Genomic DNA, 23583 nt, shown 5'->3' with positions numbered 1-23583 from the left:
ATTGAACAAATTCTTCATGAAAATTTTCCCAATCTCGCAAATGGAACTAGCATTTGTGTACTAGAGGCAGAACGGTCTCCCCCCAAGATCATAGAATCTAGAAAGACCTCAAGACACCTGATAGTGAAAATGATGAATCATAATTGTACACAGGAGTTCTTGAAAGGAGCTAGGACATAGAAATTCCTTATGTACAGAGGAAAGCCCATCAGAATAATATCAGACCTGTCCACAGAAACCTGGCAAGCCAGAAAAGGCTGGCAAGATGTATTCAGGGCACTAAATGAGAAGAACAAGCAGCGAAGAATACTTTACCCAGCAAGACTGACATTCAAAATGGATGGAGAGATAAAGAGCTTCCAAGACTGGCAAGGTTTAAAATAGTATGTGACCACCAGGCCGAGACGGCAGGAAATATTAAGGGGGGTTTTATAAAAGAGGAAAAATCCTAAGAATATCATTGAACAGAAATATATGGAGACTATCTATAGAAACAAAGACTTCACAGGTAACACGATGTCAATAAAAACGTATCTCTCAATAATCACTCTCAATGTGAATGGCCTAAATGTGCCCATAAAATGACACAGGGTTGCAGATTGGATTAAACGACAGGACCCATCCATACCTTGTCTACAAGAGAGTCATTTCGAACCTAAGGATACACCCAGACCGAAAGTGAAGGGATGGAGAAGCATCTTTCATGCCAATGGGCCTCAAAAGAAGGCTGGGGTAGTGATTCTCATATCAAGTAAATTAGGTTTTGAACTAAACACTGTAGTCAGAGATACAGAAGGACACTACATAATTCTTAAAGGGACTATCTACCAAGAAGATCTAACAATTGTAAATATTTATGCCTCCAATATGGGAGCAGCCAATTACATAAGAAAATTGTTAATCAAGATAAAGAGTCCTATTGATATGAATACATTAATAATAGCAAATTTTAACTCACCACTCTCAGTAATAGACACATCATCCAAGCAGAAAATCAATAAAGAAACAAGAGCAAAATCAAAATCTTCTGCACAGCAAAGGAAACAGTCAAGAAAACAAAGAGGCAACCCACGGAATGGGAGAAGATATTTGCAAATGACAGTACAGACAAAAGGTTGATATCCAGGATCTATAAGGAACTCCTCAAACTCAACACACACAAAACAGACAATCATATCAAAAAATGGGCAGAAGATATGAACAGACACTTCTCCAATGAAGACATACAAATGGCTATCAGACACATGAAAAAATGTTCATCATCACTAGCCATCAGGGAGATTCAAATTAAAACTACATTGAGATACCACCTTACACCACTTAGAATGGCCAAAATTAGCAAGACAGGAAACAACATGTGTTGGAGGGGATGTGGAGAAAGGGGAACCCTCTTACACTGTTGGTGGGAATGCAAGTTGGTGCAGCCACTTTGGAGAACAGTGTGGAGATTCCTCAAGAAATTAAAAATAGAGCTTCCCTATGCCCTGCAATTGCACTACTGGGTATTTACCCCAAAGATACAGATGTAGTGAAAAGAAGGGCCATCTGTACCCCAATGTTGATAGCACCAATGGCCACGGTTGCCAAACTGTAGAAAGAACCAAGATGCCCTTCAACGGACGAATGGATAAGGAAGATGTGGTCCATATACACTATGGAGTATTATGCCTCCATCAGAAAGGATGAATACCCAACTTTTGTAGCAACATGGATGGGACTGGAAGAGATTATGCTGAGTGAAATAAGTCAAGCAGAGAGAGTCAATTATCATATGGTTTCACTTATTTGTGGAGCAAAACAAATAGCATGGAGGACATGAGGAGTTAGGAGAAGGGAGTTGGGGGAAAATGGAAGGGGAGGTGAACAATGAGAGACTATGTACTCTGAAAAACAATCTGAAGGGTTTGAAGAGGTGGGGGGGGTGGGAGGCTGGGGAAACCAGGTGGTGGGTATTAGAGAGGGCACAGATTGCATGGAGCACTGGGTGTGGTACAAAAACAATGAATACTGTTATGCTGAAAATAAATTTAAAAAATGATAAAAAAAAAAAAAAAGAAAGAAACAAGAGCATGAATGACACATTGGACCAGGTGGACCTCATAGATATATACAGAGCATTCCACCCTAAAACAACAGAATATTCATTCTTCTCGAGTGCATATGGAACCCTCTCCAGAATAGACCACATACTGGGTCACAAATCAGGGCTCAACAGATACGAAAAGATTGAGATTATTCCCTGCATCTTCTCAGATCACAATGCTTTGAAACTGGAGCTCAACCACAAGGAAATGGTTGGAAGGAACTCAAACACCTGGGAGCTAAAGACCACCTTGCTTAAGAATGCTTGGATCAGCCAGGAGATCAAAGAAGAACTTAAACAATTCATGGAAACCAATGAGAATGAAGACACTTTGGTCCAAAACCTATGGGCTACAGCAAAGTCAGTCCTATGGGGGAAATACATAGCCATCCAAGCCTCCCTCAAAAAAATTGAAAAATCCAGAACACATCAGCTGTCTCTATACCTTAAAGAACTGGAGAATCAACAACAAATTAAGCCAACTCCACACACAAGAAGGAAAATAATCAAGATTAGAGCAGAAATCAATGAGATAGAAACTAGAGATACAGTAGAACACATCAATGAAACTAGAAGCTGGATTTTTTAAAGAATCAATAAGATCGATAAACCATTGGCCAAACTAATCTAAAAGAAAAGAGAGAAGGCCCAAATTAATAAGATTATGAATGAAAAGAGAGAGAGATCACAACTAACACCAAGGAAATAGAAACAATAATCAGAAATTAATATCAACAGTTATATGCCAAGAGGTTAAGCAACCAAGATGAAATGGATGCATTCCTGGAAAACTATAAGCTTCCAAAATACAACCAGGAAGAAACTGACAACCTGAATAGACTGATATCTAGTAACAAGATTGAAGCAGTGATCAAAAACCTGCAAAAAAACAAGAGCCCAGGACCTGATGGATTCCTGGGGGATTCTACCAAATTTTCAAAGAAGAAATAATACCTATTCTCCCAAAGCTGTTTCAAACAATTGAGCAGAAGGAAAACTTCCAGACTCTTTTTATGAAGACAGCATTACCCTGATCCCCAAACCAGGCAAAGACCCTACCAAAAAGGAGAATTTCAGACCAATATCCCTGATGAATATGATATGAAGATTCTCAACAAGATCCTAGCAAATAGGATCCAACAGCACATTAAAAAGATTATCCACCATGACAAGGTAGGATTCATCCCTGGTCTGCAAGGATGGTTCAACTTTTGCAAATCAATCAATGTGATAGAACAAATCAATAAGAGAAGAGAGAAGAACCACATGGTCCTCTCAACTGATGCAGAAAAAGCATTAGACAAAATCCAGCATCTGTTCCTGATTAAAACGCTTCAAATTATAGGGATAGAGGGAACATTCCTGGACTCCATAAAAATATGTCTATGAAAAACTCACAGCAAATATCATTCTCAATGGGAAAAAGCTCACAATCTTCCCGTTGAGATCAGGAACACGACAAGGATGCCCACTCTCACCACTCTTGTTCAACAGAGTATTAGAAGTCCTAGCAACAGCAATCAGAAAACAAAGAGAAATAAAAGGTATCCAAATTGGCAATGAAGAAGTCAAACTCTCTCTCTTCGCAGATGACATGATACTTTATATAGAAAACTCAAAAGACTCCACCCCCAAACTACTAGAGCTCATACAACAATTCAGCAACGTGGCAGGATCCAAAGTCAATGTACAGAAATCAGTGGCTTTTTTATACACTAACAATAAAACACAGAAATGGAAATTAGAGAATCAATTCCATTTCCTATAGCACCAAGAACCATAAGATACCTGGGAATAAACCTAACTAAAGAGGTAAAGGATCTGTACTCGAGGAATGACAGAACACTCATGAAAGACATTGAAGAAGACACAAAAAGATGGAAGATCACTCCATGCTCTTGGATTGGAAGAATGAACATTGTTACAATGTTTATACTGCCTAGAGCAATCTATACGTTTAATGCCATTCTAATCAAAATTCCACCATTATTTTTCAAAGAGCTGGAGCAAATAATCCTAAAATTTGTATGGAATCAGAAGAGAACCCCAATTGCTAAGGAAATGTTGAAAAAGAAAAACAAAACTGGCGGCATCACTACCATTTCAAGCTTTACTACAAAGCTGTGATCACCAAGACAGCATGGTACTGCCATAAAGACAGACACATAGACCAGTGGAACAGAGTAAAGAGGCCATTTATGCACCCTCAACTCTATGTTCAAATAATCTTCGACAAAGTAGGAAAAAATATACAGTGGAAAAAAGACAGTCTCTTCAATAAATGGTGCTGGGAAATATGGACAGCTATATGTAGAAAAGTGAAACTCAACCATTATCTTACGCCATACACAAAGTAAACTCGAAATGGATAAAAGACTTCAACGTCAGACAGGAATCCACCATAATCCTAGAGGAGAACATAGGCATTAACCTCTTTGATATCAGCCACAGCAACTTCTTTCAAGATATGTCTCCAAAGGCAAAGGAAATAAAAGTGAAAATGAGCTTTGGGGACTTCTTCAAGATCAAAAGCTTCTGAACAGCAAAGGAAACACACAACAAAACAAAGAGGCAACCCACGGAATAGGAGACGATAATTGCACCTGACAGTACAGATAAAAGGTTGATATCCAGGATCTATAAAGAACTTCTCAAACTCAACACACAAGAAACAGATAATCATGTCAAGAAATGGGCAGAAGACATGAACAGACACTTCTCCAATAAAGACATACAAATGGCTATCAGACACATGAAAAAATGTTCATCATCACTAGCCATCAGGGAGATTCAAATCAAAACTACATTGAGATACCACCTTACACCAGTTAGAATGGCCAAAATTAGCAAGACAGGAAACAACTTGTGTTGGAGAGGATGTGGAGAAAGGGGAATCCTCTTACACTGTTGGTGGGAATGCAAGTTGGTGCAGCCAATTTGGAGAACAGTGTGGAGATTCCTCAAGAAATTAAAAATAGAGCTTCCCTATGACCCTGCACTAAGGGTATTTACCCTGAAGATACAGATGTAGTGAAAAGAAGGGCCACCTGTACCCCAATGTTGATAGCAGCAATGGCCACGGTCGCCAAACTGTGGAAAGAACCAAGATGCCCTTCAGTGGATGAATGGATAAGGAAGATGTGGTCCATATACACTATGGAGGATTGTGCCTCCATCAGAAAGGATGAATACCCAACTTTTGTATCAACATGGATGGGACTGGAAGAGATTATGCTGAGTGAAATAAGTCAAGCAGAGAGCATCAATTATCATATGGTTTCACTTATTTGTGGAGCATAAGAAATAACACAGAGGATATGGGGAGATGGAGAGGAGAAGGGAGTTGAGGGAAATTGGAGGGTGAGATGAACCATGAGAGACTATGGACTCTGAAAAACAATCTGAGGGTTTTGAAGGGGAGGAGGGTGGGAGGTTGGGTGAGCCTGGTGGTGGGTATTATGGAGGGCACGTATTGCGTGGAGCACTGGTTGTGGTGCATAAACAAAGAATTCTGTTACACTGGAAAGAAATTAAATTTTAAAAAAGGAGAAGAAGTAGGGATGGCAGAGGTGGGCACAATGGGGAGGCAGAGAAAGGCATTGTGGTGGTCCCTGGAGCCTTCTCTGTCTGAACGTTCTCCTGGAGAGGCCCAGGACTCCATGCTCTAAGGAAAGAAGACACTCACTGCCTCCATGATGTCAGGGGAAAGGGATTATGATGAAAGAATGATCATGGGACTTTTAATACTTTTTTTTCAGATTACCAAATGGACACACAAGGGGGCCACAAGCTGAGATGCTACTGGGCCAGTTGCTTAGGATACCCAGAGCTTATGGAATCCACTAAGAATGTGCTCATTCCTGAACCTCATCCCATCCCAGTCTCAGCAGGCTGCACTCCTGCTGATGTAGAGGCTCAAAGACATGGGTGAAATGAGGTTAGAGTTTTGGAGATGGTGATGATTTTTGTCTTCGAGGATGGAAGGGGCTCCATCCCCATGTTGATGAGACATGGATGTGGCAAGGTCCCAGGCTTGACCTTGGGCATGAGGGATTTCCTCACCTGAGGCCATCTCAAAGAGGGCTGACAGCTGAGGGCCATCTCCTCAGGCCTGGTATCACAGGATGCACCACCATCTGCAGAGCCCTATCCACCTCAATTGCTTGGGCATAGGACATGGATTAACTTCATCCACCATTGAGGTCTTAAAGCTACCCTACCTCAAGCACCCAGAGTTCCCTGACTCCACCTGATCTAACCTGGGCTTCACTAATTAGAAATATATAGAGTGAATATCATGGGAGACTGAGAAGCAGGTTGTTCTGGAATCTCTGAGTGCCAGGCATTGGAGTGAGCTGTAGCAAGGACAGAGGACAGAGAAAGGAATAAGAACCTTAGACCTATGAAGTAACATAAAATCTGGCTATAGAAACGCAGACATCTCCCCACCACACATTTCCTCGAATTGCCCTCCAAAGGGGTGCAAGAGAAAGAGATCCAGCTGAGGACAAGATGTTGACATTTTTTTTTAGAATAAGGTTACATTTTTGGAACAGTTTTACATTTAGAGAAAAACTGAGACAATCACACAGAGTTCCAATATATAGGTGCATACAGTTTCCCCTCCTTAATAGCATTTTACAGTAATTAGCTGCATCTGTTATAATTAGTGAACCAATGTTGGGGCATTGTTATTAACCAAAATCCATAGTTTGATCTTTTCTTAGCTTCAACCGTTATAAAAGAGCGTGAGCTGGATGCCTTGAAACAACAGGAACTTATTTGTCGTAGTCCTAGAGGCTGGAAGTCTGAGATCAGGGTGCCATGACAGTTGGGTTGTTATGATATCTCTCTTTGAAGTTGCAGACTGCCAACTACTTGTATTTTCACCTGGTGGATGGAGTGAGGTGGCTGTCTGGCCCCTTTTCATGAAGGCAATAATCCCACTCATGAGGACTCCACCTTCATGACCTTATTATCTGCAAAGTCCCCACCTCCAAATCCATGAGCGTTGGAGAGGTACAAGTATTCAGTCCAGAAGAGATTTCCTTAGTTTTCACTCTATGTCCCTTTCTGTCCCGGAATTCCATGCAGGATACCACATTACATTTTCTTGTCATGTCTCTCTAGGCTCCTCTCAGCTGTGAGAGCTTCTTGGGCTGGTATATGGTGCAATGTCCCTCACTGCAATTTGTCGGATGCTTTTCTCATACACAGACTGGGGCAGTGGTTTGGGGAGGAAGTTCACAGACGAAAAGTGTTGTTTTCATCACATTATATCAGGGAGCATACTGTGGCCGTGGTTTATGACTATTGGTGAACTCATGATCACATGGCTGGACTATATTTCTCAGGTGTTCCCTCTGTAGTTTAATTAGGTTATGAGCTGTGGGAACACAGAGTGAGAGAAAGCAACTGATATTTTATACAGGGTGGTTTATGGAAGGGACTATTTAATAAGGTGACGTTTAAACAGAAATTAAAAGAGGGAGAGAGTGTCATGCAGATCTTTAGGGGGAAGAAGCAGAGGAAAGACACAGTTTGACCCCATTGCCATGGAATCACTGTATCTGAAGCTGGAGAGCTGTAAGAGGCAAAGAATGATCCAGGAAGGAGTGCTGCTGGCCAGGACCAGGGAGCAGGCTTGGGGTAAGCAGTGTACAGATTCTGAGTGGAGCTCACTGATTTTGGGAGGAGGCTTGCACTCACACCTGAGAGCTTCTCAGGAATTTTATAAGCCAGTTGATAAACACTGTTAGCTTGCCATTGGTCACATTGGGAGTGTTGACACCACGGAAGTCCACAAGTACTACAAATCAGGATTCTTTTCCTTTCCCTGAGTAGACTGCTTCACATTTACCATCTGGCCACTGCAAACAGCATTCTGAAGGCAGAATTGAATAGGGGATATAAAGTAAGAAAACCAAGGATGGCTACAGACTTCTGGACTGCCAGCTCATGTACATGAGCAGTGGGGCTGGGAAGAAAGAAGGTGACAGAAGAGCTAGTGTTCCCATCACAGGGAGGAGGGCATCTTGTCCCTGGGACTGAGGAGTAGGACATGTAGGCAAAGAAGAAGGAGAATCATTTCTCTTCTTCAAACCAGGATGAGATTCATTTTATTTAAGACCCAGTGAAGAACCTCACAAAGCCTAGAATATCTGGGGGTCGGCAGAAATAACTCCAAGAACATGGATGTGAGCATGCAGTCCATGGCCACAGTCCCCAGATGATGAATGAGAGACACCTGGTATGTGTAGGTGGGACTCTTTTCTCATATTCAGGCAGATATCTGTGCATCAGCCCAGAGCAAGTTCCCATGGTCCCTGTGAGGACCTGGTATGAAGACCCAGCTCTGGAGGCATCAAGGATTGTGAGAAGGAGCAGAAGGGACTGTGGGCAGGTGAGTCTGTGGAAGAAGCAAGGTATGTGGGGCAGAGTTGGGAAGCTTGTAGTTGTTCCTTGTCTTTGGCTGCGCCCCTCAAGGACTGAAGGAGCAGAAACTGAGGGTGACATGTAGTAGGACAGGAAGGGAGGAGCTGTGGGACCCATGTTCACAGCTGATTATGGGCACAACATTCAAGAAATGTTCCCAACGTGTCTCTTATGTCCTGTGCTATTTTCCTTCTGGGACACCTGTTGTGAAAGGACAGGCAGCCCCTAATAGAGGACTCTGCCACTTAAGCCTTCCTCCCTTAGAGTTTGATCCTCTCTCTCCATCGCCTTCAGTATGTCCCACAGAGGATCAGATTGGAAAAAGTCCTCAGACCAGCCCTCTGGTACATATCAGCATTCTTCTAAACGCAGACATCTTGTGCCCAAAGGAGCCCCAGTTCTCCTTTATCTAGTGATGCTCTCCAAGTGATCCTCCCACCCAGCTGCCTGTCGTTCAGCCTCTCTGCCCACTTCCTTCCCAGAATCCCTAGGACTCTGTCCACACTCTTTGACAGCCTTTGACCCTGCCCACATTTTATAGGCTAAATGCCCCCTCCCCTAACATCTCAGGGAGCCTGGACCCCTGAGACTCCTGAGGGTATCAAGGGAGGTGTGTCACATGCTCTTTACGGCAGGTGGGTGCTGACCCTGTGTGACCTGTGGGCTTCCCCTCTTCCTGACGTGGCTATTTCTGGGACTAACTCTGCCTGCCTTCCCTGACCCATAACTTACAATTGGGTGCTCGCTTCCTGTGGACATAGATGGCAGAGACAGTGATGAGCAGCAACAGCTTCGGGCCCAGGGTGACAGCCATCAGGAATGGAGTAGATGGCCTTGACTCTGGAAAAGAAGGGATAGGAGGCACCATCAGAGGGGGGCACCCTGCGTCCATTCCCTGGGTCCTCCACTTACTTTATCTGAAGTGACTCAGGCTTATCAATGCTCTGAAGCTCATGAATTCTTCCCCTGCTCAAGGCAGAATTCAGGGTAAGACGTTCCTCACCGCAATCACCCCTTTCTTACTGCCAGGTGTCCTTCTTGAGGGAAGAGGTGGGGAGAAGGACCAATCAGGAATGGGTAAGTTTGGTTTACTGAATTGGTTCTCACACCCAGTGGAGCAGATCCTACAGCCTCTGTCTGATGAGCCAACAGGCTCCTAGTTTACAGAGGGTGGACAGATGAGGTGGCTCAGACCCAGGGAAACCCCTCACTGCTTTTTGCAGGATGACTGAGACCTTGTCTTTGGACCAGGACAAAGCCAAACTCTCTGGGCCATAGGGACAAATGTCTGCCTGGCCTCAAGAAGTGAGAACAGATATCATGGTCATTGAGGGGCAAGGCTGTCCTGCTTTGCTCCACACACAGGGTTTTACGACTCCCATGTACAGAGGTGAGGAGGGAGTCCTCAGGATGACCTGACCTCAGGAGACCTGATGGCTGGACAAATACTGGGGAAGCAAGGAAATGGGGCCTAATGCTCAGGAGAGTTTCAAACACCACCAGGCCTCCTGAACCCCATTGCCACTGTCGGCCGACGTGTGTCTCTTGGACATAGACTGTTGATCTGGAAGGACAGCTTCCGATTTTTTGACTTTATACAATGACTCATTTTTGTTTTTATATATGAATTGTAAAAATCCAATTTTTTTTAAAATATAGAGTAATCTAAAAGGAAGGAGTAGGTCCTCACCATATTTGCCCTGGCATGTTAGAGGATGTCAGGTCTCTGCTTTGGGGCTGCTGGACTTTTTCTGAGTTGAAAGAAATTGGCCATGTTTGTACCTGTTTCTAGAGGGGAGCCAGCAGTAGAAGGCTTGAGGAAGTGGGGGTACAGAGGCTAAACCATTCCTCTCCATTTAAAACAACTCACAAAGAGCAGGCAGCTTGCTTGCTCTCTTTCTGGGGCGGAGTCTTGCCGTGCTGAATTGTGTCAATATCTCCCTTTGCCAGTCCTGCCTCCTTCATTCTCTCATGCATGTGGACCAGGCAGCACCCCATAGTGAGCTTTCTCTCTTCTCATATCATCTGAGAGTCTCTCTCCCGGGTCACCTGATGTGTGGAGTTTGTCTGGTTGGGGTCTGGAAAACCAACTCTAATGGGCCCATTTGGACTGGGGCCTCTTTCTGCCAGCTGGTCAGGAGGCCCCCAGCCCTGTGGGAGGTAGAACAGGGTAGGTGTCGGCTTGCCCTGCCCTTGTCACTGCTGAAACCTCACTGTGGTGACCTGGGCTGGTGTAAGCAGAGGAGGGGAGTATCCTGGCATTCTTATGACGTGATAATTTAAGAACTACGGATTGGGTGGCTGTTGCTGGGCATTAACCTTTGGAGAAAGACAGTGCAAAGCGAAGACTGATCACATGTGAAAGGTTATGTGTGAATGTCAGGGGACTTCGCAACAGTGCAGACTCTTACCTCCTAGAGCTGGAGGGCAGAAAAAACTGAGAACACAGTTGGGTCCAACATAAACATAAGAGTATCAGTGCTACAGAAAGCTGAATTCTCAGCTACACTGCACCTACTGTGCTGGAGTAGGTCCCTGATAGGGAAATATGGGAGATGGATACCGAGATGTGGGATAAGGTCACTGGGGCCAGGCATTTCAAAGCCCTCTAGGCACTTTGTAATGGGCTGCTGAGTACAAGACAGAGGCTTAACTACTCATCTCCAAATCCAGCCTCTCAACCCAAAGGAAAAACAACAAAAGGACAGTAAATTCTATGGAAAACTGGCTCTCAGTAGTCCTTGAAGAGCAATCCCCAAACTGCAGAATCTCTGGAGACAAAAGAGAAAACTCTCCACGTCCAAATGTACATCCCCTTATGCCATTCCCCTCCCACCTTCGCCAAGCACAGGAAAGGGCAGGAGATGGTATGGACTCATCTCTCCCACCTCTCTTGGCTCAGTATAAGCCTGCCCCCTGGAACTCATGTGAGGTCCATCCATGGAGGGCTCTGAAAAGTGGAAGAGGAAGGCAACTGGGCTAGTTGCTTCCATTTTGGAAGAGGAACCCACACCAGATATCCTGGGTCCACACTCCCAATGTCCCAAGCCCAGAAGAGGGCCAGCTGTGGTATTCGAACAAAGAAAAGTCTAGACTTGATAATGTTTTTCCCATTTCAAAAAAAAATGAGGAGGAGCAAAATAAGCCCAAAGCAAGAGAAGGAAATAAAAAAAAGAGGAGAAAAAGCAAAGAAATTAACAACAAACAATAGAGAATATCACTGAAATGAACGTGGGTTCTTTGAGAAGACTGATAAATTTGAAAAACTTCCATCTGTTGTGATAATGAAAAAAAATGATAATTGACACATTTCCAATATCAGGGATGAAATGGGATACCCAACAGACACCACAAGGATTACTAGGTAATATTATGAGAAGCTCTATGTGCAGAAATTGGAAAACTCAGAGAAAAAGACTGAATTTCTCCAAAGCTCACCTACCACAAGCATCCAATATGAAATGAAGAATTTGAGTAGCCCTAGCTATTCAGATTCTATTCAGAGCAACAAAAGAATCATGGAGACCCAGATGTTTCATAGGAAAAATCTTTGAAGCATTTACAGGTTGAATTAAAACCAAGTTAGGTCCACAAAATAAAGTTAATAGAAGAAGCTTTGGAAAATTGGAATATATACTCCATTTTAGATGATACTAGGAATTATTGCTAATTTTACTAAGAGTGTAATAGTATTGGTTTTATAGAAAGAACCATGTCATTAGTCACATGACCACACAAGTGTGGACTCCATTTGGAGCTGGATGTGGATCCATGACTAAGTCATTAGTGGACACAATTAAGCAACTTCTGCATACCTCTAGTTTTAAGGGAAATTGTTCCTTTTCCCCTTCCTATCTCTAGTCTCCTGGGCAGCAGTGACATGAACACTCGGAGGCCCAGTGTTGACCCACGCAAGAGGAAAATGTCATTGGGCACGTTAGAAGGAACATGGGCCTCTGAAAGATCTTCTGGAACAAAGACTCCTGGAAAACTGGCTTGACCTCCCCCTGATGTTACATGAGAGAGAAACAAGGATTGTTTTAGTTGTAGAAAGGGGACTCTGTAGTTTTTGGGACAATGCTCCCCTGCTATATTTAATCCCTTTTTTTTTTTAACAGGTTGCTGGTCCATCTTCACAGACTCAGGTTTCCCTGGAATAGCTTAGCTCCTCAGCCAGCTTAAGGGCAGGAAATATTCGCCATCTGTCCCTCATTGCTCCCTGAGTCCCTTCTGTAAAATTCCAGGCCAATGGGTTGGTTAAGCAGGAAAGGAGACCACAAATGAATTGGAATTGGCATAAAGTGAATATGCTTTGAGCGATCATGACTATTGCTGGTCTGCTGTCACAAATAAAGGGAGAGAAGAGACCCCACGTGTGAAAACACACAGTCACCCAGGAGCCTGGTCAAGACGCAAAACTCCAGGTCTTCAGGGTCCCTTCTCGAATTTCAGAGTGGCAAGTGCAGACATTTTCCATGGTGATGGTGGAAAAGCGTAGAAGCAACAGAGACTATGCTAGGTGGGAAATAACAGCAGGAAGGGGGTGTCTGGACAGGCATGGTGACTTAATCATTGTCAGGTGAGGAAGCAGGGAGCAGGACGCAAGAATCATTGTGCAGGATCATTGAGGCCTCACCCTGGGTATTATGGGTTTCCTGGTCCTTCTGGTGGGCAGAGGCCACAAGGGTATGGTTTCTGGTGACCGCGGGCTGCCCGTCGTGCTGCACCAGGCAGGTGAACACCACGTCTTCCCTGTGCGCGGATGAGTTCACCAGGAGCCAGCTCGTCCAGTTAAAGGTCCCATCCTTGTTCTCTACAAGGTTTGAGGGCCTTGAGGCCGTTTCTGTTCGGGACACGTTGCCATTCTCCAACCAGGTCAGCTGGAGGCGCTGGGGGTAGAACTTCTTCACTTGGCAAGTGACCTTCACCTGGTCCCCTGACAGGGGCTGCTGGGAAACCTCCACGGTGGGCGGAACTGAAACAGCACAGGGTAGAAGCTCTCACCTCATGGAACAGATGGACCATGGGGGGGGGCTCGAGAACTTAGCTCCCCCCACACAACAAGGGAGTCACCCAGAACAGAGGTAGGCATACAACTGGTGCTCAAACACTGAGTCTTTGCGTATGAATGAAATCCCTAAGCACAGTGCCCAGCACACAGTAGGCGCTCAAGGACTGATGGCTCCTGGTAGGCTAAGAATGAGTGAAATCAAGATTCTCTCAGCCCCACGCATACAGTTGGAATAGAATAACTGTAGCAAAACAAATGACCCCACCAAGCACACTGTGGCATGGAGTACAGCAGGTGCCCGATAATTGGAATTGCTATGTTAGAGTAAAGGAAACGACCGAGCGCAGTGCTTGGCACGTGGTAGGTGTTCACCCCATGGTGACCATGGAAACAGTAGGAGGGGACGGCACATCTAGGTGCAGGTGACCTGGAGGGTCTGCCAGGGGTCAGACTCCAGGGAACGGAGGGTTTGGGGCAGGGAGTGGGGGAGGGGCAGGCTCGGAGACTTGGGGCCAGACCCGGGCTGGGGCTGGAGGGGAGGGGCATCTACCTCGGAGGACCTCAGACAGGTTGGCAGTCCCACGAAGAGGAGGGCCCCCCTGCAGGGTCACGTGGGTCACCTCGCAGATGACCTGGGAGCGAACGTCCCCCGGGGCCAGCACCAGCCTGGTTGTGCTGGAGATGCTGTAGGACGTTCTGTTTCCCTCTGGGTCCACGCTGGTCTGGGAGGCTGCCAGTTCATTCCCGTTTCTGAACCATCTCAGGGTAATGTTTCTGGGGGAGAAGCCGTGGGACTTGCAGGTGAAGTTCACTGTCTGCTCCGGCGAGGCCCTGGCCGTGGGCCCCGACACCACGGGGGGAGATGGTTTGGCTACAAGAGGAACATTTGTGAACAGTAATCATGACGTGGTCCTCAGCACTCAGGATACATGTGAGGCACTCTGGAGAACCTGCTGCCCTTCTGATAGTGTGCGGAGGGCGTTGTCCTCTCCTACTCCCACAGAGGAAGCCCTGAGGTTCCAGAGCTGAACTCTGAGTTGGGGGCAGGGCCCAGGTGCCATTGTAGGCCTGAGTTCAAGTCACCCCTTCTCTTCTCTGCCAGGTGACTTCCCACCAATCTGGGCACAGGAAGGATGTTTCTGATGGATCTGACTGTTGGCATCAACCGTTCCTAGCTGCCTCCCTGCAAACCCTCCTGAGGTCAGAGAGGGTGTGCAGCAGTCTGTGCTAGGGCCAGGTGACCCCCAAGAAAGCCAGAACAAGGCTGGCCAGCTGACCGCAGGCATGGCTGTGGCACAGTGTGGCTCCTCTGTGACATGGGACAGGAGGCATTTCTCCTTCCTGGGGTTGCAAGGAGGAGCGAGTAAGGGAATGTAAGCAGTTTTGCTGGAATTTATCACTGAATACACAGAAAAGAGCAGATGCTAAGTTGTTTATAGATTTTGGACACTAGCCCTCTATCTGATATGTCGTTTGCAAATATCTTCTCCCATTCTGTCAGTTGTCTTTTGATTTTGTTCACTGTTTCCTTTGCTGTGCAAAAGCTTTTGATCTTGATAAAACCACAATGAGATATCACCTCACACCAGTCAGAATGGCTAAAATTAACAAGTCAGGAAATGACAGATGCTGGCGAGGATGCAGAGAAAGGGGAACCCTCCTACACTGTTGGTGGGAATGCAAGTTGGTGCAACCACTCTGGAAAACAGCATGGAGGTTCCTCAAAATGTTGAAAATAGAACTACCCTATGACCCAGCAATTGCACTGCTGGGTATTTATCCTAAAGATACAAACGTAGTGATTCGAAGGGGCACGTGCACCTGAATGTTTATAGCAGCAATGTCTACAATAGCCAAACTATGGAAAGAACCTAGATGTCCATCAACAGATGAATGGATAAAGAAGATGTGGTATATATACACAATGGAATACTATGCAGCCATCAAAAGAAATGAAATCTTGCCATTTGCGATGACGTGGATGGAACTAGAGGGTATCATGCTTAGCGAAATAAGTCAATCGGTGAAAGACAACTATCATATGATCTCCCTGATATGAGGGAGAGAAGATGCAACATGGGGGGTTAAGAGGTAGGAGAAGAGTAAATGAAACAAGATGGGATTGGGAGGGAGACAAACCATAAGTGACTCAATCTCACAAAACAAACTGAGGGTTGATGGGGGGAGGAGGGTTGGGAGAGGGGGGTGGGGTTATGGACATTGGGGAGGGTATGTACTATGGTGAGTGCTGTGAAATGTGTAAACCTGGCGATTCACAGACCTGTACCCCTGGGGATAAAAATATATGTTTAAAAAAATAATAATAAAATTTAAATTAAAAAAAAAAGAATTTCAGGCAAAAAAAAGAAAAGAAAAGAAAAGAGCAGATGAATCAGAAAGTGGCTGACAATAACCTCAGTCTCATTATAGTGTTAAAATCCCCCTGTAAATATTCATCTCCAGCCCTAATATGGAGAGCCTACTTGCCCCTGTTTGGCATCATGGCTTTGGAAATTATTCCCTGTGATCCCTTCCCTGTAAAATAAAGACAGATTTGTCAGGGAACTTCCCCTGGGTGGTCTCTGTTTCTCCCTCACCAAGGAGCCAAGCTCCTTTGGTCCAGTTACAACGGGATTGCTCTTTACTGATCATTGCATCCCGGGGGACTTCCTGTGGCCTCCAGCTGTTTCATCCACAACAGAGCAAATGTCCCACCTTCTCCAGCCTGACAGTGACAGCCACCCTCCTTTTCCATCTGACATTCTCACTGAAAATGGTTATGGGGAGGGGTCCCTCCAGGTGTCCAGACATGTTGACTCGACAACAACAGAGGGAAGATGTGGGGTCCAGACAACTGAGTCTAGAATGTGAATTCTCGCTCACGGAGCCGAACAGCCTCTAGGATGTGGCTCCCAGTCATCCTTAGTCTGCAGAGCCAGGAATGGGGTGCCCAGTGTTGCTGGGATTGTGGGGGCCCCTCTGCTCTGTCCAGGCCAGTGCCCCAGGCTGCTCAGTGAAGGAGCAACACCACACAACTGAGAAAGACTCTGGAAGCTCTTACACTTGAGAAGCCGTGTCCTCCAGGAACAGGCTCGACACTTCACCAGATGTTTGCATACCTGTCTGATCTGGGGGTTCAAAGCTAGCCCACCTCTTCCCGTGCTTTTTTAATGTTTACTGCTGAAAAAGAGAACCATACAAGATTTATTCAAGAGTTTCAAGGAGAGGGTTGGCACTTTCTCCCACTTTGGCCAGCACAGTGAGTGTGCAGAGAGCAGGGCTGTGAGTCAGGCTGTGGCTCACTTCCCTGCTCAGGCTGGATCTGCTGAGCCTCAGTGTCCTCATCTGTAAATGGGCTGAGATTGTCCCTTCAGCTTCATCCATTCTCAACCAGGGCATCCCCTGTGTGGGCAGCTTGGGGAAGTGGAAGGAGAGCTCTCCCAGAAGGAACAGATCTACCCGGTGCTGGAGCCACCTACTAGTTCTGGTGCACAGGCAAGGTGGGTACGACTGGGAACTCCTGTAACAACTGCACAATCAGGATAAAACCACCTGCATGCCTATGTCCAGGAGCTGAGGGGAGACTCAGTGCTCTTATGAAAGTCAGTCCCTGAATTGCATGATGCTTTTCTGCACAGACCCGCCACAAATGGCCAGCCTCTGGCATCTTCTCCATCCTGGGCTCTCAGCATGAAGAGTGAGTTTATACCTCTTCTCACTGTGATTCTCCTATGTTGAAAGAGAGACATATTCCACCTCCCTGCACTGGGTGCATTTGTCCACAGGAAGGGAAGGGAATGTGAGCTTCATGAGGAAGGAGCCCTTGCCTGTTTTGTTCCCTGTTTCCCCTGCAGGCAGATGAGACCCTGCACACAGCAGGTGCTCAGTAAGTGTTGAGTTAGAGAAGAGTCAGCCACATGGAGGGGACACTCTCTGGAGGCAGGAGTAAGATTGGGTCATATGACTGGCCAAGTCACTCAGAGTGTAAGTCCCTCATCCCTGGAACCAGAGGATTGGTCAGGATTGGAAAAGATGAGAATTATGTACCCACAGACTGGGGTTCTAGACTTTCCCACCATTTATCAGGGGCCTTGAGCAAGTGTCAGGACCTCTCCAGACCTCTCCTTCCCTGATTCGTGGCAGCGGCTGAATTCGGGGACACCCACCACAGTGCCTGATTCTTAGCTGTTGGTCAGATAATGGAGGGCATTCTTATTGACTTGTCACAACCAGGGGACAAGGAGGCCCAGGCCGTACTCACCACTCACAGTGACCTGGGTGCCTGGTCCAGACTTAAACTCCACATTAGGGATCCCTTTCTGGAACTTCACACAGTAGTAGGTTCCGGTGTCTGCTGGGGTGATGTTACTGATGCGGATGGAAAAGTCCGTGTTGTTTCTCCTTGTGGCGTCTGAAATATTTGTCACTCGGGGGAAGTGGCCTCCTTTGAAACCGAAGATTAACTCCCGGCCTGGCCCTGTCCCCCTGAACCACTGAACTGGCCCTGTGGGGAGCAGGGAGGTCAGGGTGCAGCGCAGAGTGGCTGTCTGTCCGGCTGCGACAGACACTGACTTGTCAGGCTGGATCACCTGCAGCCCCGCCTCACCGGCCACACCTGGAGGGAAAACAGAGCAGTCGTCTACTCATCCTGCCGTGATCCTGCCCATCTCCTCATGTGTTTACGCACAACAGCTCCCTGACTGAGTGCACACTGTGAGCAACCCTTCCCCCAAGCCTGTAACTGGAGAACCCATCATAATGGGGGAAACAAAGACACAGAGAGACTCAGTGATGTGGCACAGAGCAGGTTTGACTTTGCAGCTGGATTTCCTGCCTTGGTGACTAGCTAATCTCTAGAGACATCGAAAAACAGTAACCCTTTCCTTCTTACGAGAAGTGTCCTCAAAACCAGGCAGGGACAGAAATCAGAGAAGCAGGCTGCTGGTGCACCACACATACACCTAGTGTTCTTTTCCATTTCTTACCTACTCCTCAGGAAGGAAATTTGTGGTTCACCCTTGCAGAGTGTGAGCTGGTAAAACCCATGCACTTAGCGGTACTTGCAACCAAACATGCCTCCTAAGGAGGGCATGAGCTATTACAGGCATGTCCTGTGTGTGCCAAGAACATCATGTACTTTGGTTTCTAGGTCTGGAGAAGACTAGGGTCAGGAAGCTGAACTGCTAGGAGGAAAAGGGGAAGAAACAGGAATGCACCATGGAGGGAGACATGGAGGGAAAATGGGAGGGGAGACAGAAGAGGATCAGGTAGTCATGAGGAGCCAAGGAAAGGTGAAAAATCTACCATTTGTGTATCTATATTCCTCCTATTTCTATTTTTGCCCACGACTTGCCTCTCAGTTATGCTATGTATGTCCAAACAACATTCGAACTTTTTCTTAGCTAGAAGTAAACCTCTCACAGCTAACATGTCCTAAACTGAACTCAGTTTCCCACATATCCTTGCACATCTCAGCGGAGGCACCTTTATTTTCCTGGATGCTTGTGGTCCCGACCCTTGGGTACCTTTTTTTTCCACCTCAATTCCTATGCTAATGGCTAAAGTCTCCCCTACTGTAGGCACCCACAGGCTGACCTCTTCCCCTTTCTCTCCTGGCTGCTGTCTTGCTGCAAACCAGTTTACCTGGTTCACCTGGAAGCACTGAGCTCTTGAGGGCTCTAGCTACTTCTCTCTATGCCCTGTGGTACTCCATTCTCAACCAAATGCTAGAATGAAACTCATGTCAGATTGTGTCACTTCTGTCTTCAAAACTTTGCAATAGCTACCATTTCATTCAGAATAAAATCCCGAATCCTTGAACAGAGCAAGAGGATTCTGCTCTCATGCTGTTCCCAATGAAGGCTCTTCCCCCAGAAAGTCACATGGCTCACTCCCCCGCTTCTTACAATCTTTGCTCCAGGCTGCCTGTTTAAATACATCCCACCCTAGCAGTTCTCCCATTGTCATATCCAGCTGTACTGTCATGTTTTTTTCCTTAATGTTCATCACTCTCTGTACCTCTGTTATTTACTGATTTATTGTGTCTATTGTTTCCTGTCCTTTCCTCCACTATGATACAACTTCTACAAGGGCAACTACTTTGTCTCTTTTATTCATCAACATGCCCTATGTTAATATAACTGTTCTCTCCTAGTAGGTATATAGTTAATATTTGTTTAATGTGTGAATTGCCCAATGTGACCCATTTCGGAGACCATGAAGTCTATTTTCAGTGGAGAATTTCTCAGGACATTATATCAGAAGCTGAGTTTCCCACAAAGATGACTTGGAGGAAACAAACACTTGCATATACCCAGAATACAGAAGCACTTGAGAGAAACAAACCACAAATGTTCCTCACCACACCACCCCCTTCCCCACATTGATTGAAAGATCTGCAGAAATCTCATGGGATCTACCTGGGGTCATAGGGTTTGAAAAGAGCAATGGTTAGACCTGTGAGATCTAGAATCAGACTGCCTAGGTTCCAATCCTACCTTCCCAGTTATACTCAATGACCTTGGCCCTTTCTGGGCCTTCTTTTCTTATCTCCAAGGTAGGGGTGACAGGAATGTCTACCTTGAATACAAAGATCGCATGACATAACGGACATTGGCATTTCCAGGTGTGTGTGTGGTACATGGTGAGTGCTCAGGAATTTGGAAAGTTATCACTCATGAGATTTCCTGAGGCACGGAGGCATTAGTGGACACCAGAAAATTGGGATTGGGATGTGAAATTGGATATAATTACAGATGCAGATCACAGAGGCAGCAGTTTCTGAATTTGTGTCCCCTTCTTTCCTCACCACTGAATCCAGCATGGAGGCATTTCCAACGTAGTAATGCACAAGGTTCTACTCATTTTACCAAGAGAGAAGTTTGTTTTTGATTTAAGAGCTTGGTGAGGAGTGAGAGGTAGGTTTAGAGAATTAAAGAAGAGGGTGAGTAGCTCAGAGACAGGGATCCAAACATCGTTCTGGACTGCATTATGAGGACAAAAAGCAAAGTGTTTTTCAAAAATCCCATGTGTGTGTGCACATGCATGTGAGTACCTTTCCCTATGCCCATTCCTATGCATGCACACATGTGCGCGTGCACACACACAGAGGTAAGTACATTCTCTGTACATGTACAGTGTGGCCCAGCATGCTAGTATAGAGATTGTTTTGAGGATTAAGTGAAATTATAGTACATGTTAAACTTCAATAACAATTTGGCACCTTGGAAACATGCAGCACGTCATTAACAAGAGTTGTGAGTACACGCAGCACAGTGGAACTCTAAAGACCTCTGCGTGTGATGCATGATGGCTCTCCTTCTCTTTGCCTCTCTGTGTTTCTGATGATTCAGCACTTTACCTCCACTGAGGAGCCAGCCAGCATAACATGGTTAACAAGATGAACTGTGGAGCTGAGTGGGCTGGACATGAACCCAAGCTGCTCCAGAGACTTAAGTAGGTGACTCTGGGCTGGTTACTCTCTCTGCCTCATTTTCCATATCTACAATCAGGAGTATAGTCATAGCTATCAGGCAAGGATGTTGTGAGGATTAGACCAATGAACACACACAAAACTGTCATTGTTACCCATTGAAGCATTGATTCTTTGGATGCTGGTGGTAACCAGCTACAAGTGATGGGTCCCCAGAGGAAATGCTCAGATCCCTGATTTCATGCTCACATGAGACTTAGTCCTTGGCTTTCTGTGGAGGGTGTAGGTAGCACACCTGTGTTTACATGGAGGCCCTCAATGCCCAGGGACAGGGAGTGGTTGAGGAGGCAGGGAAAGGGGAGTCTCCCTCGAGGCAATGCTCACCTGTGAGTCCCCATAGCATAGCCAGCAGCAGGTGAGGAGGAGGCCATGGTCCGGAGGCAGGGGCCCACATGGTGGAGGCCTGAGGATCCTGCTCTCTGCAAATGTGTGTGCTGGGGAGATGGGGCCTCTGTTCTGTGGGGAGGAACAGCCCGCCCCTCTGGTGATGGAAGAGGAAGGAAGCATCTATAATGCAGTCACACGGCTGTGAGGCAGATATCTGCTTCTGGATTGTGAAACAGATGTCCGGCAGAGAGGCCTCACATGGTGAGAGGGACCTCTTCTTATGTTTTGAGGGTTTTTTTCTGTGTTTTTTTGAAAATTATTATCATGTTATGTTAGTCACCATAGAGTACATCATTAGTTTTTGATGTAGTGTTCCATGTTTCGTCGTTTGTGTATACCACCCAGGGCCCCATGCAATCTGTGCCCTCCTTAATACCCATCACTGCGCTCACTCTTCCCCCCACTCCTCTCCCCTCTAAAACCGTCTGTTTGTTTCCCAGAGTCTATAGTCTCTCCTTGTTGGTTTCCTGCTCTGATTCCCTCCACCTTTATTTTTCCCTTCCTTCTCCTTTTTTTAAAAGATTTTATTTATTTATTTGACAGACAGATATCACAAGTAGGCAGAAAGGCAGGCAGAGAGAGAGGAGGAAGCAGACTCCCTGCTGAGCAGAGAGCCCGATGTCGGACTCGATCCCAGGGCCCTGGGATCATGACCTGAGCTGAAGGCAGAGGCTTTAACCCACTGAGCCACCCAGGCACCCTCCCTTCCTTTTCCTAATGACTTCCATGCTATTCCTTATGTTCCACAAATAAGGGAAACCATATGATAGTTGACTTTTTCTGATTTATTTAGTTAAGCATAATCTCCTCCAGTCCTGTCCATGTTGATACAGAAGTTAGGTATTCGTCCTTTCTGATGACTGAATAATAGTCCATTGTACATATGAACCATATCTTCCTTAAACATTCATCTGTTGAAGGGCATCTTAGCTCATTCCACAGTTTGGCTATTGTGGACATTGCTGCTATGAACATTGGGGTGCATGCGGCCCTTCTTTTCACTACTTTTGTATCTTTGAGCTCAATGCCCAGTAGAGCAATTGCTGGGCTGTAGGGTAGCTCTATTTTCTAATTTTGAGGAACCTCCGCACTGTCTTCCACAGTGGCTGTACCAACTTGTATTCCCACCAACAGTTAAGAGGGTTTCCCTTTTTCCACAGCCACTCCAGCATTTGTTATTTCTTGTCTTGTCAGTTTTTGCCATTCTAACTGGTGTAAGCTGGTATCTCAATACGGTTTTGATGTGAACCTCCCTGATGGCTAATGATGATGAACATTTTTTCATATATTTGTTACCCATTTGTATGTCTTCTTTGGAGAGTGTCTGTTCATGTCTTCTGCCCATTTTTTTTTTTTTGATGTGATGATTTGTTCATTGAGGATTGAGTTTGAGAATTTCTTTTTTTTTAAATTTTTTATTTCTTTTCAGCGTAACAGTATTCATTGTTTTTGCACCACACCCAGTGCTCCATGCAATCTGTGCCCTCTCTAATACCCACCACCTGGTTCCCCCAACCTCCCACCCCCTGCCCCTTAAAAACCCTCAAATTGCTTTTTCAGAGTCCATAGTCTTTCATGGAGAAGTTCTTTATAGATCTTGGATACCAGCCCTTTATCTGTAGTGTGATTGCCAAATATCTTCTCCTATTCCATGGGTTGTCTCTTTCTTTTCTTTTCTTTTCTTTTATGTTGTTGACTGTTTCCTTTGCTGTGCAGAAACTTTTTATCTTGGTGATGTCCTAGAAGTTTATTTTTGCTTGTTTCCCTTGCCTTTGGAGACTTGTCTTGAAAGAAGTTGCTGCGGCTGATGTTGAAGAGGTTACTGCCTATGTTCTCCTCTAGGATTTTGATGGATTCCTGTCTCATATTGTGGTTTCATCCATTAGATGAAGCTAATATTTATTGAAGATGAAGATGAAGATGAAGCTAATATTTAAGCTAAAGACCGTAGTTAGAGATACAGAAGGACACTATATCATTCTTAAAGGGTCTATCCAACAAAGGGATCTAACAATTGTAAATATCTATGATCCCAACATGGGAGCAATCAACTATAAAAGGCAACTGTTAATCAAAATAAAGAGGCATATTGATAATAAAACATTAATAATAGGAGACCTCAACACTCCACTCTCAGCAATTGACAGATCCATCTAAGCAGAAAGTCAGCAAAGA

At 45.5% G+C, this 23583-nt stretch overlaps 1 protein-coding gene across 4 annotated transcripts in view; it reads right to left on the bottom strand.

The window, feature by feature from the left end:
• LOC125108183 (signal-regulatory protein beta-1-like) overlaps nucleotides 1–21476 on the bottom strand; it is a 154163-nt gene extending 132687 nt beyond the window's left edge. Inside the window, exons 1-6 of one of the 4 annotated variants that reach the window (XM_047743622.1) lie at nucleotides 21346–21476; nucleotides 17791–18144; nucleotides 14080–14400; nucleotides 13155–13493; nucleotides 9251–9358; nucleotides 7445–7469 (exon numbers count right to left, since the gene is read on the bottom strand). In XM_047743622.1, the coding sequence (XP_047599578.1) occupies nucleotides 7445–7469; nucleotides 9251–9358; nucleotides 13155–13493; nucleotides 14080–14400; nucleotides 17791–18144; nucleotides 21346–21415 (1217 nt within the window). In that variant the 5' untranslated portion in view covers nucleotides 21416–21476. Of the gene's footprint in view, nucleotides 1–7036; nucleotides 7470–9250; nucleotides 9360–13154; nucleotides 13494–14079; nucleotides 14401–17790; nucleotides 18145–21345 lie in introns of those variants that run through there. The other 3 variants (XM_047743621.1, XM_047743623.1, XM_047743624.1) reach the window with 3 other exon arrangements.
• Nucleotides 21477–23583: the final 2107 nt, after the last annotated feature.

Source organism: Lutra lutra, chromosome 9 (assembly GCF_902655055.1).
Source record: "Lutra lutra chromosome 9, mLutLut1.2, whole genome shotgun sequence".
Taxonomy (NCBI): Eukaryota; Metazoa; Chordata; class Mammalia; order Carnivora; family Mustelidae; genus Lutra; species Lutra lutra.
Note: the sequence above shows the minus strand (reverse complement) of the source record. Positions and strands in the feature narration are given on the sequence as shown.